At 39.8% G+C, this 15,870-nt stretch overlaps 1 protein-coding gene across 2 annotated transcripts; it reads right to left on the bottom strand.

Moving 5' to 3' along the window:
• Positions 1-5,057: 5,057 nt before the first annotated feature.
• Positions 5,058-15,843, bottom strand: LOC111567078 (peroxisomal succinyl-coenzyme A thioesterase-like). Of its 2 annotated transcripts, none has more exons than XM_023267965.3 (11): positions 15,342-15,843; positions 14,480-14,681; positions 14,304-14,403; positions 14,033-14,223; positions 12,897-13,066; positions 8,956-9,075; positions 7,741-7,823; positions 7,471-7,564; positions 6,960-7,040; positions 5,837-5,978; positions 5,058-5,751 (listed from the first exon to the last, which is right to left on the bottom strand). In XM_023267965.3, exons 2-11 carry the CDS (start codon positions 14,673-14,675, stop codon positions 5,615-5,617), a joined length of 1,314 nt encoding a protein of 437 aa, XP_023123733.1. In that variant the 5' UTR covers positions 14,676-14,681; positions 15,342-15,843; the 3' UTR covers positions 5,058-5,614. The 2 variants fall into 2 exon arrangements, with proteins under 2 accessions (XP_023123733.1, XP_023123734.1); XM_023267966.3 differs by having other exon boundaries at positions 14,480-14,676.
• Between the last annotated feature and the right edge of the window lie 27 nt (positions 15,844-15,870).

The raw sequence follows: 15,870 nt of genomic DNA, 5'->3' as shown, positions 1-15,870 counted from the left end.
TGCCACCGGAGTATCTCTGCACTAAAACCGTTAAAACACCATTTAAATAGTGATGTTACGCTCGAGCCAGTTTGCTCGACACAGTGCCGAGCGTTTTAGTCCATGGGCCAGGACCCCAAAATCCACTCATTGGTACCACCCAAGGTGGCAAAGTCTAGTTGCTATTTTTAAATACCTATACATGTGTAGTTTATGTTTTCATATGATAACCCTTGGTCAGTGGTAGCTTAATGGTGGTTATCACCTACTGAATTAGAAGACCCCGCGCCATGATGAAATTCTCGACCAAACATTGTCAGTGGTGAAACTATGATATAAAAGTAGTAGTTAGTGAATCACTAACCATCCAGCAATATTTCCAAGTGGTGTTTCTATCAGTCTAGATCAGTATAGAAAATACTTAGAGATTTAAACGGTGGTTTATAGTGTTCAATAAGGTGTTTGGTACAAGTACCATCTGTAATTACAACATGTTCTGTATGTTGCATAATGTACGGTAATCATAGGTCAATGTTTAACATACTCTCACAAAGAAAGTTCTTGCACAAACTGAAAGGCTTTTAAAATTATTACTGACCAACCACCATAACACAATATTATGGCATCTCAACTGATTACAGTTCATCATCACAGTCATCACTGTCGTCATCATCAAGCTCGACAGCTGAACCATCGGCCTCGTCTGACTTCTGATTAGTACAAGTCTGCAGCTTGCAGAGGTCTGTGCATTTCAGCCCATTTGAAAGGCAGGTGCAGTTAGGAAGCTTGCAGCAACGCAGGCATTTGCAAGCCAAGAGTTCCAAAACCACATCTGGTGCTGGAGATGTACGCATCCAGTGGATGACTAACTGGTCATCATCATCCGTGGTCCATCCATTCTTATCAGGACCGGGGACAAGGGGTTGGCTCTGCAGAGAACGCCTCCAGATTGCAGCCTGGTAGTTAGCACGAAGTATATGCATGTAGAGGCATTCTCTGCAGGGTGGGAGCTGACTGGATTCAATTTCGCTCCTTCTGGCACAAAAGAGCTGGTAGCGTAGTTCATTAACTTCTTCAGTGCTCTTGCCTGGTGAATACATGCAGCAAGTAAAGCCTTGAATCTTCTCAAACAGTTCTTCTGAGACATCCCATGCCTGGCCCAGTTGGCTAAATGTCTCCTGATGGGTGATGTCTTCCCTCAAAAGTTTTAGTGTACCCAGCTTCCCTCGACCAGCTAATGCACTCACAGTGTCACAGCCTGTGAATGCATGCAAACCAATCAGGCTGGTACAGATGCATTCTCCTAATGCAATGGCTAGTTTGTTGATGTCCACAAACCGTGTGCGGTTCAGTGTACCACGCTTCAGATAGATGGGACATCGGATATCCTTCTGGAAAGCAAGACAGAGAACCATAACATCGGTGTCCTCTGAGATGATAATAGCTGCTTTGAAGTTGGAATCTGCAGCATGCAATGCATGCAAGAGGAGTCGTGTGTCAGCTTCCTCTTGTGTTGACTGTAACTCTGGAACTTGCACACTTTCATCTTTGGTCAGCTTATAGCAGACTTCACCACAGGTGACATAAAGTGTCTTGTCACCCAGCTTCTTCCTCTCTCTTGCCAGTTTCCATTGTTCCACCATGAATTTGATCAGGCTGGTTTTGTTGTGAGAACTGCACAAGAACTTTCTCCACTGCTGGATGTTATGCCCTCCTGCGAGGTTCTTGTACTGAAGAGTTGTGCTTGCAGCTCCCCGGTTAAGTCTTTCAATGTCTTTGATTGACTTGTCAAGATAGATATCAAAAACCACATCGATCCTTTGACTTTGTGTGCCCTCATTCAACACCAGGTGCAAAACAGCTTCTGCTAGCTGAGCAAATGTCTTGTTAGTGGCATTGATCTTCTGCACCACACTCATCCCAACCATGATGCAGGCTGATGGTGTGGGAATGCTTTCTGCGGGGGTGACATTCTTCTCCAGTTCTGTGGCAAGAGATGCCTTGTTTGTCTTTCATGGGGAGCCATCAGCATTTGCCAGTGTCCATGGCAGAGGGCCCAGTGGATTTATTAGTTAGCTCTGTACTCATGAAACATTTTTTCTAAAAAGAAATACATAAAGAATGTGATAAACAATGGTAAACAATAATAAGTACGCATATGCCGGTAACACAAATACACAAAATTGGGTACCTGCAAGAAATGGTACTAAGCTACTCATCTGGGAAGGTTATCACATTTTTTTTTATACTTCTAGTGGTGTAACAAATAAATTGCCACCACCAAAGTTTTGCCACCCTGGGTGGTACCGACATCTGACCAGGCCCATGGACTATTTGAAGCAGAAGTGTTCCGAGACAGTGTTTCGATCCCTGCTTCGGCATGCCCAACAATCACGTGACTACCGAGCGCGAGGCCTCGTTACGTCACAGCGTGTGTTGCGGTGCTCATAGACTGTACATGGCGGTGCTTTGGGAATTATGAAGGGGTTGGACATTTCAATCTGTCCAGGTCTTAAAAGGGGTCTGATTCACTCCTCAAACTGTGGGTTTTTGAGAGGAGATTAAGCTAGTACATTTGCCATTTGGAAAGAAGTCAGAGAGAGAACACATTTAGGTAGAATTAAGTTTAGATAGATTTAGTTACATTTCATTCACTAAATAACACTCAGATACATACACATAGATTCACACATACACAACACACATTCATGCATTCATAGAAACACACTACACATATAGTAGAATAGGTTATAGATAGGTACATAGAGAGTAGTTTGAGTGGTTCAAAGAGTGTGTTGTGAGTTGTGAGAGTGCAAGGTGTCTATCTGAGCCCTACCTTTCCAGAGGAGACCCGTTCACCTATTGGGCATCACGTCAAACTGTATCCAAACCTCTTCAGGATGGCCAAAAAATATCTCCACATGCCAGCAACATCTGTGCCATTTGAGTGGATCTTCTGCAAAGCTGGAGAGGTAGTCAGCCACAAAAGAAACAGACTGAAACCATGCACTCCCTGGCTTACACTCCATTTATACTGACACAATGGCAAAGTTACAGAAGCACTACCATTCACTTCCACATCCCATAATACTAGAGTCCCACACAAAGTAGCACAATCACTGTCCTGTCCCCCAGTACCTCTATACACACCATATGTATGTATATCTACACACACACCTACACACACGCGCGCACACACACGCACACATATAAATATATCTATATTTACTTACAAAAACACATATACATGCATGCAAACAAACATATATACAGTTTTAAAACATTTATTGCAAGTACAAAGCAGTGTGAGACAAGCAGTCCTCAGGCTTTTTCAGTTTTCTCCACTTAGATGCAGTTCTGACACAGAGCCAGTTGATGTCACTCTTCTGGTTGTGTCAAATGCTTCGAAGCAGTGTGTCATTCTTGATGCAGTTGTGTCAAAGTGGTTCATTGCTTCATGAAGCTTTGATTTCACCATCACTACATTTAAAACCAGACTTAAAAAGCATAAAATGAGGGAGAGCTAAAAACACCTACCTGCCTCCAGCCAGCCCTAGTTGAGACTGACTGAAGGCAGCGGGAGCTATTTAAAGGCCACTTCCGGAAACAAGGGGGAAGTGATGCTACCCTACGTCTTGAGTGAGTGGGGACCCCTACTGGCCGCTACACATAGTTACCAATTAAATAAGTAAAAAGATAAACATTAACTCCTGTAAACACCTGGCTTATGTCAAGCCCTCTCGTCATCCTTATATTGTGTAAAAGTCATGTGTTTATACTGTATTTTAAACTGGTGTATGTTTGGACATTGCTTCAAATCCACATTCAAACCATTCCACAGTCTTACTCCACATACTGAAACACAGAAACTTTTCCTGGTGGTACAGGCACTGCAAATTTTGAATTTTCTGGCAGTGTTTTATTTTTGGCCTTGTACATTATTTGTGCTGTTTGATATCCCATCAGATCTGTGATTTTTGAGTAATTTTGACTGTAAAAATAAGGAGTTGGTGTGTTCCAGATACCCGACCTTATGAATTATCCTTATTGCCCTTTTTTGGAGAATGAATAGTGAATGTAGCAAACTCTTGTCATTATTGCCCCAGACCTCTACACAGTAGACTTCTGATCCAGAACCTGCTTTGCTTTGTTGCTTTGTATAATACTGAGATACTTTTGGACATTCTATTGTGTACATGTTAAATATGCGACTTCCACTTAATCTTTTCATCTATTGTTACCCAAAGGAGTTTATGCTTAAAAACTCTTTCAATTTGAACTCCATCTATCTCTATTTGAACTTGTGAATTTCTTCTGCAGTTGCTAAATATCATTAATTTTGTTTTATTCAAGCTTAGTGATAATTTATTTCTATCAAACCATATTTTTAATCTACTCATTTCTGTAGTAATGTCTTCTAGTAGTTGATCTAAAATGTCACCAGAGCAGAAAATATTTGTATCATCTGCAAATGGTATTAATGTATTAACACATTATAACTCATTAACAGCATGGATACTTTGCAAATATCATTTATGTAAAGTACGAAAAGTTTTGGTCCCAACACTAACCCTTGGTGAACGCCACAAGCAATGTCCACTCATGTGGAACTGACATTACCAAACTTCACAAAGTTTTGTCTCTGTCTCAAGTAACTTTTAATCCATTTTAATGCAATACCCCTGATGCCATACCTTTCCAGTTTATTGATTAATATGTCATGATTGATTGTGCCAAAAACTTTTTTCACATCAATGAAAAACCCTGCTGCATATTTTTTGGAGTCTGTAGCATTTGTGATTTCCTCAATTGATTCTGTGATTGCTAATGATGTTGATCTGTTTGATCTGAATCCGTACTGGCTGTTGGTGAGTAAGTTGTGCTTTTCCAAGAATGAGTCCAATCTATTGTTGAAGAGTTTTTCCACCCGCCGTGTCTTTGCGAGACCAGAAATGGTGAACGTATGGTCTCTTACATGCATGGTTCCCACTGTGAATTGTGTAATACTAAAACATGTAAATGATTTCACATTAGGTACTTGCTCTACTAATATTTAATTTCAACACTGGAGGACATAGTTGAGTTACTGTCCCATCTTTATTGAAAAATGCGGTCTTTCAATCAGAGAGCATTATTTCCTCATTTTACATTCTGATTTTGTAATGCTTTCCCAAAAACTCTGTGCTGTCTCTCGCAAAAAGCGTTGGTTCAGCTGCAAATCCTATGTGTATAAACTCTGCTGGTTTGATTATGTTCTTATTGAACTGATCTTCCCACTGCTACCTAACAAATATGAGACTTTCCTGGATAATCTGGCAGATAGGTCTCTACTGCAACACCCATAAAACTCATAGGTTGTTGCCATGGAAAAGAAACCAGGGGAGCCATAACTTATGAATTCATCAAAATTGAACCAAAAAAATAATAGTTATGAAAATGTATCACAAGACAAAGTAACACTGAGACAAGGCTCACTTGTATAGTTGAGCCGAAAGAGAACTATCACCTGAACAGCAACTACAGCCCGGATAGCTTTAGCAGTGTTCCACTGTGCGTCACCTGACATTGTCTTTGAGGAAAAGATTGGAATTTTGACTTCACTTTGGATCTCTGAAGACATTAGCTGTCACCTTGGTTACAGGTGGGATAATAATGTTGCACCAGGGTTTGTGCCGCCATACAGATTCTCCCTCAGAAAGACCAACATCTTCTTCCAGGCGTCCTCCTGAGCATGAGAATGTTCCACTGTCTGTCCGCCCCACAGAACCATGACTGCAAACACAACAAACAGCCATCAGAAGTGAAGTTCCTTATTCTTGTCAGTGTCTCCAGCTTCCCAGTCTGAAAGTGAACTTACTCTTCTCATGTGTGTCCGCTTTTCTGAAGATGCTGGCTCGGAAGTGTGGTGTGTATGGTGGTTCAATCAGGTGACCTGTTTTTGGGTACGACAGGATGGTCAGCAGGTGGCTGTTCCCTGCTCGCTCCATCATCTCTTTTATCTGGAAAACAGAAGGTTCAAATCCTGATCTCATATCTGTCAGAAAGCTTCATGATGTCTTTAATTTATTTATGTGCAGACCTTGGATGTTTGCATTCTAGAAATAAATCTAACTTTGTATTTACCTGGAATACATCATTGGAAAATCCTCAGGTTAATACTTGGAAGTTGCTAAAATTACAGAACTATGAGAAAAATCCTAAAGCTTATGAGCAAACTTGTAGGGCAACAGCTAAATATATAAAATGTAGCATTTTTGTAAGATCTCCGCTAATAGAGTTGAATTTTAGATTTGGATGCATCCAATGTTTGTTTCTGTCTTCTTTGTTAGAATTTCTCTTGTTGATAAAATCATTTATTGCCCTGCAGTATTTTCTATTTGTTTCTCTAGAGCTTGAACTATATTATATCATTTCATGCATTTAGTCAAAATCAAATATTGTTCCAACTGTCTGCTGCAGCAAATAACCACACTATATAAACATGCTGTTTTCTCACTGTGGCTAAAATGTTGTTCTTCACAAAACTTAGAACTGAGTGTGTGAAGAAGTTCAATGCTTTGTTTTGCCTGAGATCATATAAAATAACATGTTTCTTCCTGAAAGAAAACTGCATATATGTTGCTGATATGTTGTGGATAACAGTGTAAAATGTTGTATAATGTGTTTGGCAAAATTCACATCAGTTACTACAACAACAGTGTGCATTATTCCTTCTTACTTCCCGTATGTTTGTTGGGTCTGTCAGAAAGTATTCTACCTTCAAAAAAGAAATTATTGAGTTTTAATCAGATAATCATGAATTTCATGAAGGCTTTTAAAAATATATTGTGGTTAATATTTTAGATTGGAATATCTCATTGCACTTATTCCACCTTGGTTGCAGCAGTCAGTAAAATCTAAGCCAAGTTTTGTTATATTGACTTCTAACCTGACAGATCTCTTGTTATTCACACTTGAAGCTGTCAGAAAAATAAACTCACATCCATTGCAGAATCATAAGCAGCCCAGTTCTGATCGTCTTCACCTACAACCAACATCAGAGGACACTGTAGTCGTCCCATCTGCTCAGAGAAAAACAGTTTTTCACTCTTCACCTGTAGCAGTTTCAGATTTTCTTACCTGCATTACCTTCCATTACATCAGGAATTAGTTTTGAGACGCTACCTACAGTTATCGGTAAAAGAAAGTCCGCTGGTAAATCTTTCGACAAATGTGGTTTCACAATAGACAGGACATAATGTAAATCTCCAGCTAACTCTGAGCAACAAACAAAGCTGGTCTGAATCAAAGAAAATTAAATTCACATGCATTTTTGTTCTATCAAATGTCTAACAGATGATTTTAACCTTACCTCAATGTACTTTGTATCGTTAATGAAATAGGGTAATTGTAGTAATAATAAAAGTACACTGTGAGTAGACACTTGCCTTGAAAACAAGATGAAGTGTTAGGAAGGAAGGAAGGAATAAGACAGATTGTGGTGATACTCACATCCACTTTGAATGAGGGGTCAGTGGTGATGGGCAGTAGCAAATCTCGCCAAATCACCTCATTCTTCTCACTGAAGCGAGTTTTTGAGCCATTTCTGATTTGACAAGGTAAATAAAAACATCGATAAGATGACTCCATGTTCAAAATCTTGGACAAAACCAAGTCTCAGAATCACTCCTTATCCTTGTTTTTAAATTCCATTTCCATGAATGTGTCTCCTATCTCAAGTTCAACAGAAATCATAAAGTACATTTAAACAGATCAACTTACCTGTTAAAATAAGTCAGTATTTCTTTCACAGATCCATCACTTGGCTGCACGTGACTCCCCCCAATACACACTGCACATCTGAGCTGGGAGACACACATACATTTTGAGTATATGACAACAATTTGTCTTAATCAACAAGCAGATTCCAAGAAGTAACAAGGAGCAAAAAAAAGTAAACTCCCTAACTTAAAACATTGACTATCCAAAGACTATCCTGAGCTACTGCTGGAATAAAAGCAGGACTTCCAGGTTCTGAAAAAGTAAGACTGTTTCAAATAAGCTCACAGAGAAGAAATTCCTTGTTCTTGTGCTGTGCTTAAGTGATTCTTCTATGATTCTCCTGATACAGCATTTATACAATCAGCAGTTAAGCTGGTCATATTCTTCTTGAGGAAGCAAATACTCCAACACATGGGCCCCTGGCACTCTTAATCCAGCTCTGGTAACGTGGTAAACCATTTCTTGGCCTGGAGGCTTCAGAATATTACTTTTCCCAACTAATATACAATCTACCCACTATATTTCTCTATAAAACAGTCAGCCAGATTAGCCGTTTACCATTGTTTCCTGTCTCTGAACCATTGTAAGTTAAACATCTATCTATATCACATATAGTACAGATCTTGCTGACCATTTTTGACCTACCAGATATAGGCATGTATACATGAGCTTCTCTATGTACCATTTCAAAACTAGAAAAACCTTCACTGAAATCTTGTTGTGTCTTCTTCTCTTACATTTATCGGTACAAATATTCCTTCTATAATTTGTTTTAGTCGCGTCTTTGCCATTACCCAGTGACGACTGCATGCCACTCCAGAAAGCAAACACACAAAACAAAAAGATCCTGACCTTGAGGAGGATATCTAACAGCTTTCCTATGTTGCTGCAGAGGAATCGGCTTTCTATTCGGCACCATGGATGTGGCAGTAGAGCATTCAGAACAGATTGTTGCGCTCAGTTCAGCCATCCAGGACACAAATCTGGGGGATCCTCCACCTGTCTACATCTTTCTACCATCTCCATGCCTGTCTTAAAATGTGTACATCACTTTGGCCAAATTTGGTTAATTTCAAATGTGTTATAAAAATAAGCTTGATTTTACTTGATTTAATAAACAAGAATGACAAAAAGCGAACACATGTATTTCCAAAAACACTGTCACTTTCCAAATACTAAGAATATGGAAGTATGTTTTAGCTGTGGTTGCCTTACCTTTATAACCTGGGAGTTAACAGCCATTCTCAATGTAATACTGGTGCCAAGGGAAAGGGCTAACATGGCGATCCTGCTGCCGAGGACTTGAGGATGCTGCTGTAGGACTCTGTAGGCTGTCTGCAGCAGGAAAACAAATCAGAAAACAAAGTGTGACTGTTGAAACACAAAACCAGTGTGTTTTCATCCTTTTATCTGATATGTGTTAAATGTCACATAACTTCTGATGGTTCAACAAACTGAAATCTGAAAACATTTTACTGTCAACAGATCTCCATAAACCTGCTTCCATCACATCTTGGAAGCAGGTCCATCAATGTGAAGCAGGCTGCTATAATGTAGATGTGATCTTTGAGTCTGACCTTTCCTCTGTTAGGATTTATTTTTTTAAGGTACTGCTAGCTGAACACTAAAATTGATATTACATATGAGTGTTATAATATTGATAATAATAACCATGTAATGTGCAACAAATTAATGAATTGTGCTTGACCTTTAAAAGGGAAGAAATAGAACTAAGCTCTAACTCGAAGCTCTGATGGACACAGACAGGTCAGGTTAGAAAGATACAACCGCTTACAAAAAAATGCTTTTTCTTCTACAAGTACACACACTAACAAAGATAGAGCTTTGGGCTTGATACACAGCACATTCCTGCTTTCTTATAATGTAACAGTTAATTTTACTGAAACTGCTAACTCAAGGCTGTTTATAATCCTCCCTGAGGAACACTTGCATCCCCCTATGAGATACCACTAATGACTACTTCACATCTCAACTAATAATGGAATAATACAAACTGGTAGAAAGCGGGAAAAAGTTTGCAGGGGGGTTCTTCTTACAGGGTGGAGCTCCTGGGGATTGGATAAATTGTGTGCCAAGAGATATGGACGTATCTGTGTACCAACAAATGGGAGAACTAAGTCTAAACCACGGTTTATCCCCACCTTTAGCCAATCCCATTTCAATATTTGAATTATATGTTTGTGTTCTATAACCAACAGCATTTCACCATACTGTATAAAATGTTGTGTTAATATCAGACTTTATCCTTTTCTGGGAGGCTGTTCCAAACAGAAAAGGTCCTTGTACAAGATTCTTTTGAGATATTGATATTAGAAAATAAACAGCCTAATTGGAGAGAAGTAGTTTGTCTTCTATCTCAAAAAACGATCATGCTTAACAAATGGTGACCCTGACGTGATTAGAGAAGGACTAGGATTGATTTGACGGATGACATGTTCTTTTTGGACACCTCCAGGGTTGGGTTCTCAAACCCCTCAAACACTCACAGTAGCCGGCAATAAAAAGGTAAGCAGAAACCTGTTGTTTAAAACCAAATTCTGCATAGTTGAACTGAATTTAGTTTGTGAGTGAGGAGGTGGTAAACTGACTGGTAAATTTTAAACCTGTGTTTCATGAAAAAAAAATTGCAATGTTTTAAAGTATGACGGCTGTTTGATTGCATATCAGGGTCTCAAAATAGTTCCACACAGTGGAGTTACACCGGCCTTTAAAAAAAAAAAAAAAAAGTCAGTGAGTCAAAAGTCAAGAAGTCAAAGTCAATGAGTGAATAAGTCGAAGTCACTGAGCCAAGAAGTCAAGTCAATGAGTCAATAGGTTTTGGGTTGAGTGTCCTTCAGGTCATAGTCCAGAACACAGGGTGCGAGCAGAGCTAGATTTGTATTTTGGAGATTGATTGAGAAAAATGACTATACACCAACTGAACCAATTGAAGAGAGAAGAGAGAACAACATGGAAGAAATCCTGACACCAGCAGAATTTCACTTGCCCATTGCGACACTGAACCATGTGGCAACACTCAACACTCCTAGTGCAAGTGATTGAAGTCACATTGTCTTACCTTAAAGAACTGTAAGAGGTAGATTTCCTTATCTTGAGGAATTCATGATTGGATTAATGAATTCCTCAAGATAAGGAAATCTACCTCTGAATCTGAATTACCTCTACTAATGTAGTAGTAACAAGTTAAGAAGAAATGTAATTGTACATGAGTCACTTCCTCCAGCAATTTTTAATTTTAACACCTGAGCAGCCTCTGCATTGAAGGAATGAGAGTGAAAGAGAATGAACCTCTGACCTACTTCTAAATGGGATTATTGACACATAAACACATGGATAACAGGCACACATTCCAGTGTCTGCAGCCAGCTAAACAACATTTCTATTTTCAGTTGAAACCAGAACTGGACATACACTGTCTGGGGTAAAATCAGACTAAACTTTTCCTGTTTGAGGTCAGTTAGGATTGCCAAAATTATTTCTATTTGCTAAATGCCAGAATAGTGATGAAAATGTTGGAATTGTGGTTATTTATAGGTTATTATGCTGTGATGTTACTGGTACGGCCCATTTGAGATCAAATTGGGCTTTCTGTGGCCCCTGGATTAAAATGAGTTTGATATCCCTAATCTTTACTGTGAAAAACAACAAAATGGAATCAGATAAAATAACACAGCCCTGCATATTCACATTTTAATTTAAAAAATTGTATACACATACACATACACACACACACACACACACACACACACACACACACACACACACACACATATATGTATATATATATTTAAAAAAAAAAATAAAAAAAAAAAAAAAAAAAAAATATATATATATATATATATATATATATATATATATATATATATATATATATATAAAAAAAGTTCATCTGAGTTACCAGCCTCAGAAATCACAAGTTAACAGCACCTCAGATTAGAACCCAGATAAATGCCACACAGAGTTCTAGTAGCAGACACATCTCAACATCAACTGTTCAGAGGAGACTGAACCAATCAGGCCTTTGTGGTCAAATAGCTGCTAAGAAACCACTACTAAGGAAAAGCAACAAGCAGAAGAGATTTGTTTGGGCCACGAAACACAAGGAATGGACATTAGATCAGTGGATATCTGTGCTTTGGTCTGATGTGTCCAAATTTGAGATTTTGGTTCCACCTGCCATGTCTTTGTGCGACACAGAAAAGGGGAACGGATGGTCTCTACATGCATGGTTCCCACGGTGAAGCATGGAGTAGGCGGTGTGATGGTGTGGGGGTGCTTTGCTGGTGACACTGTTGAGGATTTATTCAAAATTCAAGGCAGTGACCAGCATGGCCACCACAGCATCCTGCAGTGACATGACATCCAGTTTGCGTTTAGTTGGACCATCATCTATTTTTCAACAGGACAAAGATCCCAAACACACCTCCAGGCTGTGTAAGGGCTATTTGACCAAGGAGAGTGATGTAGTGCTGCGTCACATGATCTGGCCTCCACAATCACCTGACCTAAACCCAATGAAGATGGTTTGGTATGAGATGGATCGTAGAGTGAAAGCAAAAGGGTCAACAAGTGCTCAGCATCTCTGGGAACTCCTATAAGATTGGTGAAAAACCATTTCAGGTGACTCCCTCATGAAGCTCATGGAGAGAATACCAAGAGTTTGCAAAGCAGTAATCAAAGCAAAGGGTGGCTATTTTGAAGAATCTAAAATATAAAACATGTTTTGACTTATTTCACACTTTTTTGTTTAATACATAATTCCATATCTGTTCATTCATAGTTCTGATGCCTTCAGTGAGAATCTACAATATAAATAGTCATGAAAATAAAGACAAACCAGTAAATGAGAAGGCGTGTCCAAACTTTTGACTTGTATATATTAGGTAAGAAGCTGTAGGCCTACATATTTTGCATATTTTTGCACAATGTGTTTTGAGCTTCATTCATTGAAAATGGCTATTTTTTTTAATTTATAGCTCGCTAAATAATGTACAGAATAGGCCATCAGGGCAATACTTCTACTAAATGAAAAACAACACTGTAAAGGCTGTACCAGGCTACAAACATGCATGTCACAGACGTTTCTTTTATCTGCTGCTTTCTAGTGATCGAAACATTAAATTCATCAGATTTACCTCAAAGTACTGGTTGTCCACCATCTTTCCAGTTTCCAAGGTGATTTTACATGTAAGGTAGTCGAGGGCCAGAGAGGCGAAGCCATGGGAGGCTAGCAGTGCTGCACGATATTCCACCAACTGCCCTCCACCCCCCCACAGGTCCAGGACGCCGGGGAAAGGTCCAGGTCCTATCGACAGGTCCAAACCAAAGCATTACATGTTATATTTTGTTTTTGTGATCCTTCTGCAACAATGGACTGTTGAATTACTGAATATCTTTTTTACTTAAGTATTTAAACAATACCTGACAGCCACAGCTTAAAGGCCTTTTAACACCTGAAATTCCAAACCAATGTCCATGTTTTTGTGGCATTGTCTACATTTGATCCACAAAATTTTACAATGTCATTATGTGACTGCACTAAAGAACTTTACCTGACATTCCTCCAACCAGTCATCTGTCAATGATTGGTTTGTAGAAAAGTGCTTAGAATAATACCAGAGTTGTCATAAGAATTTAATTTGTCCTATTCATAGGTCGATGTTCTGCTTTTTGAAATGGCAATGTGCAGCTTTGTGTAAGGCTGGTGCAGTTTCTTCATCTTTCAGGTGGCATTGCTCCCATGTCCTCCCCTATTCTGTCTTTCATCCTTTCTAGCAATACTTGGAAAGTGTCAGCATTTTTTCCAACATTCTTTAAATGATGTTGTCACACCATATTTCAATTAAAAACTTGATCTCCTCTCTTTGTGCTACTGTGACTATTTTTTAAATTTTTATTCCAACAATAACCTGCCATAACTCCTTGCAATTGGCCCAAAAATCCAAACCATCCAAAAACAGTTTGTACACTAATAACAAAATGAGCCATGGTATAAATTTATCCAAGACTGAGACAAACTGTTCATTTGTACCAAGGTTCAGCTGTTTAGTCTACACCATGGTCCAGGGAACGTTTCAAGGCTGTATTTTTGGTTTTGCATAACCTCGAAAGTCACAAAGTTATTTTGGAAAAGGCTTTAAGAATCTTCCCACATCTTGTCTCTGCTCACTGCATTGGTGTCCTGATGCCCCTCACATTCAGTTCATGCCTCCAATGCTGGCCACAGTTACACTCACAGAACACCTCCCTCTAGACTTTCTTCTGGTCCTACCTGCAGGCAGGAAGAGGGTCGCAGTGAGTCCTTCCTCTGTGATTGGGATTCTGCGGACACCAGGTGCCATGTACCAACGCTCCACCAACACACTGGCCAGCGGCACCTGATCCACAAAGCCCTCTGTCTGGTGACCCTGGTACACTGAAATTGTGACCTCCATGGGAGTCTGGACGTTCTTCTTCCTCAACCTGAAGGGTGATGAAATAATCAGCTCTGACAGTGATAATGGATTCTGTGCTGATTGGCATCATTTTTATAGTTGACCTACCTGAGCCCTGGTTTGCTGCCTGGAACTGGTCTGAGGCTCCACAGTAGACCCATCGCTTCAACCCCAGAGTATGTCCCACCCAGACTGGTATCCTGTGAAACTGTGAAGTACAAACTTTTCAATACCATCAAAGTATTTTCGCAAAGTTTTCCACATCCAAGTACTGAACCATGTACCGTTCACAGTCCCGCTGGCATCGGTCGTGTAGTGACCGAATGCTTCCCAGCTGTTGCCGTCTTCACACTGGTGGAGGGCGTGGACAGTCAGCTGACAACCAGGGAGAACCTTCTGAACCAGGACAATGAACTTTTCATCCATCAGCCCTCTGGACGGATGAACTGACAGCTGAACACAACACTTCTTCCTGTCCATCCTGAACTGAGACAAATAAAAGAATCTGAGACAAATATATTGAAATAATAGCTACTACGACTTTAATATGTTGACTAGTTTCTATTTTGTTTCACTTTTTGTTTGTTTTTTCCATTGCCTTGTTTTCTTATAGTGTGCTTTCTATGTCTTACGCAGAACAATTCCTATTACATTGTTGTGCTGTATAAATAAACGTGCCTTGTCAATATCTGTAAAACGCTTTATGTTCTCATAATGTTGCAGGTTTTGTATGAAACCCTTTAGTCCAACTACTATATGAATAGAGTAACATTTACAGTAACTCTGAACTGTTGTGGAGTATATGTGAAATGAAAGTACAAATCCCTTAGATTTGTAGTGCTAGCATAAACATGCCTATACATTGCACTAACCTCGCCTGTGTGCAAAGTCCATCAGGTACTTATGGTGTATGAAGGAGTTCAAGGTCAGTGTACTTTACCCGGACAATGCACGTATTGTCATTTTCGGCCAAAGTATGTTATCCACGATAATTCCAGTAACAACAGCCGTAACCTGATACAAGCTACTCATTACTGTTCCCCTGTGCACTTGTATTTACAGAGAGGGAATGCTCTCTACTGCGGCACACAGATTTAAAACCTCTAGACGCACTTATGCATAAACATTCATGTAACAGTTTCTTACCTTGTTAATGATCACTTCGTGTAGGCAACCAGCAGAACTTAGAGCTGCTAGCTTCGGGTCTGTTGGTTCTTGGTAGACTTTGGTTTGTAAAGTGTCTCTTCTATCACTTGACTCACCGAAGAATGCGGAATACAAGCTGTGACAGAATATCTGTAACTCCACAGCAGCAGACTTCACCGAGCTTCACGTCAACCGTCCGACAAACAACCGGCAGGTCGTCGGAGGCTTCACTCTCCTTCCACAGACATGACGCTCTATCGGGCACAAGATGGCGCCATCGAGCCGCTGAAATGCCACAGTGAGTGCGGCGCAGCCAGGAGTAGGAGATTTTCAGAGAAATGTAGCAAAGAAAACACTCAAATCATTCAAATAAATTTAGCCTCCACTCAAATACGAGTTTAGTGGGTCGTCTACTGAATGTTGGTCCTTCGCTATGCAGAATAACATATTCTCAGACACCAGAGGTTTGCGTCCCAACACTAGTCACCATACCATCTCAGCAGCAGTCAGCTCTGTGTGTCTGTGTCGT

Source organism: Amphiprion ocellaris, chromosome 3 (genome assembly GCF_022539595.1).
Source record: "Amphiprion ocellaris isolate individual 3 ecotype Okinawa chromosome 3, ASM2253959v1, whole genome shotgun sequence".
NCBI classification, from domain to species: domain Eukaryota; kingdom Metazoa; phylum Chordata; class Actinopteri; family Pomacentridae; genus Amphiprion; species Amphiprion ocellaris.
Note: the sequence above shows the minus strand (reverse complement) of the source record. Positions and strands in the feature narration are given on the sequence as shown.

Coding starts and splice junctions, on each gene's coding strand:
- LOC111567078 (XM_023267965.3), bottom strand. CDS start 14,675: ATGGACAGGAAGAAGTGTTGTGTTCAGCTGTCAGTTCATCCGTCCAGA. Junction 7,565..7,740: donor ATACTGACTTATTTTAACAG/GTAAGTTGATCT, acceptor TTGTCAAATCAG/AAATGGCTCAAAAACTCGCT. Junction 5,752..5,836: donor AGCGGACACACATGAGAAGA/GTAAGTTCACTT, acceptor TTGTGTTTGCAG/TCATGGTTCTGTGGGGCGGA.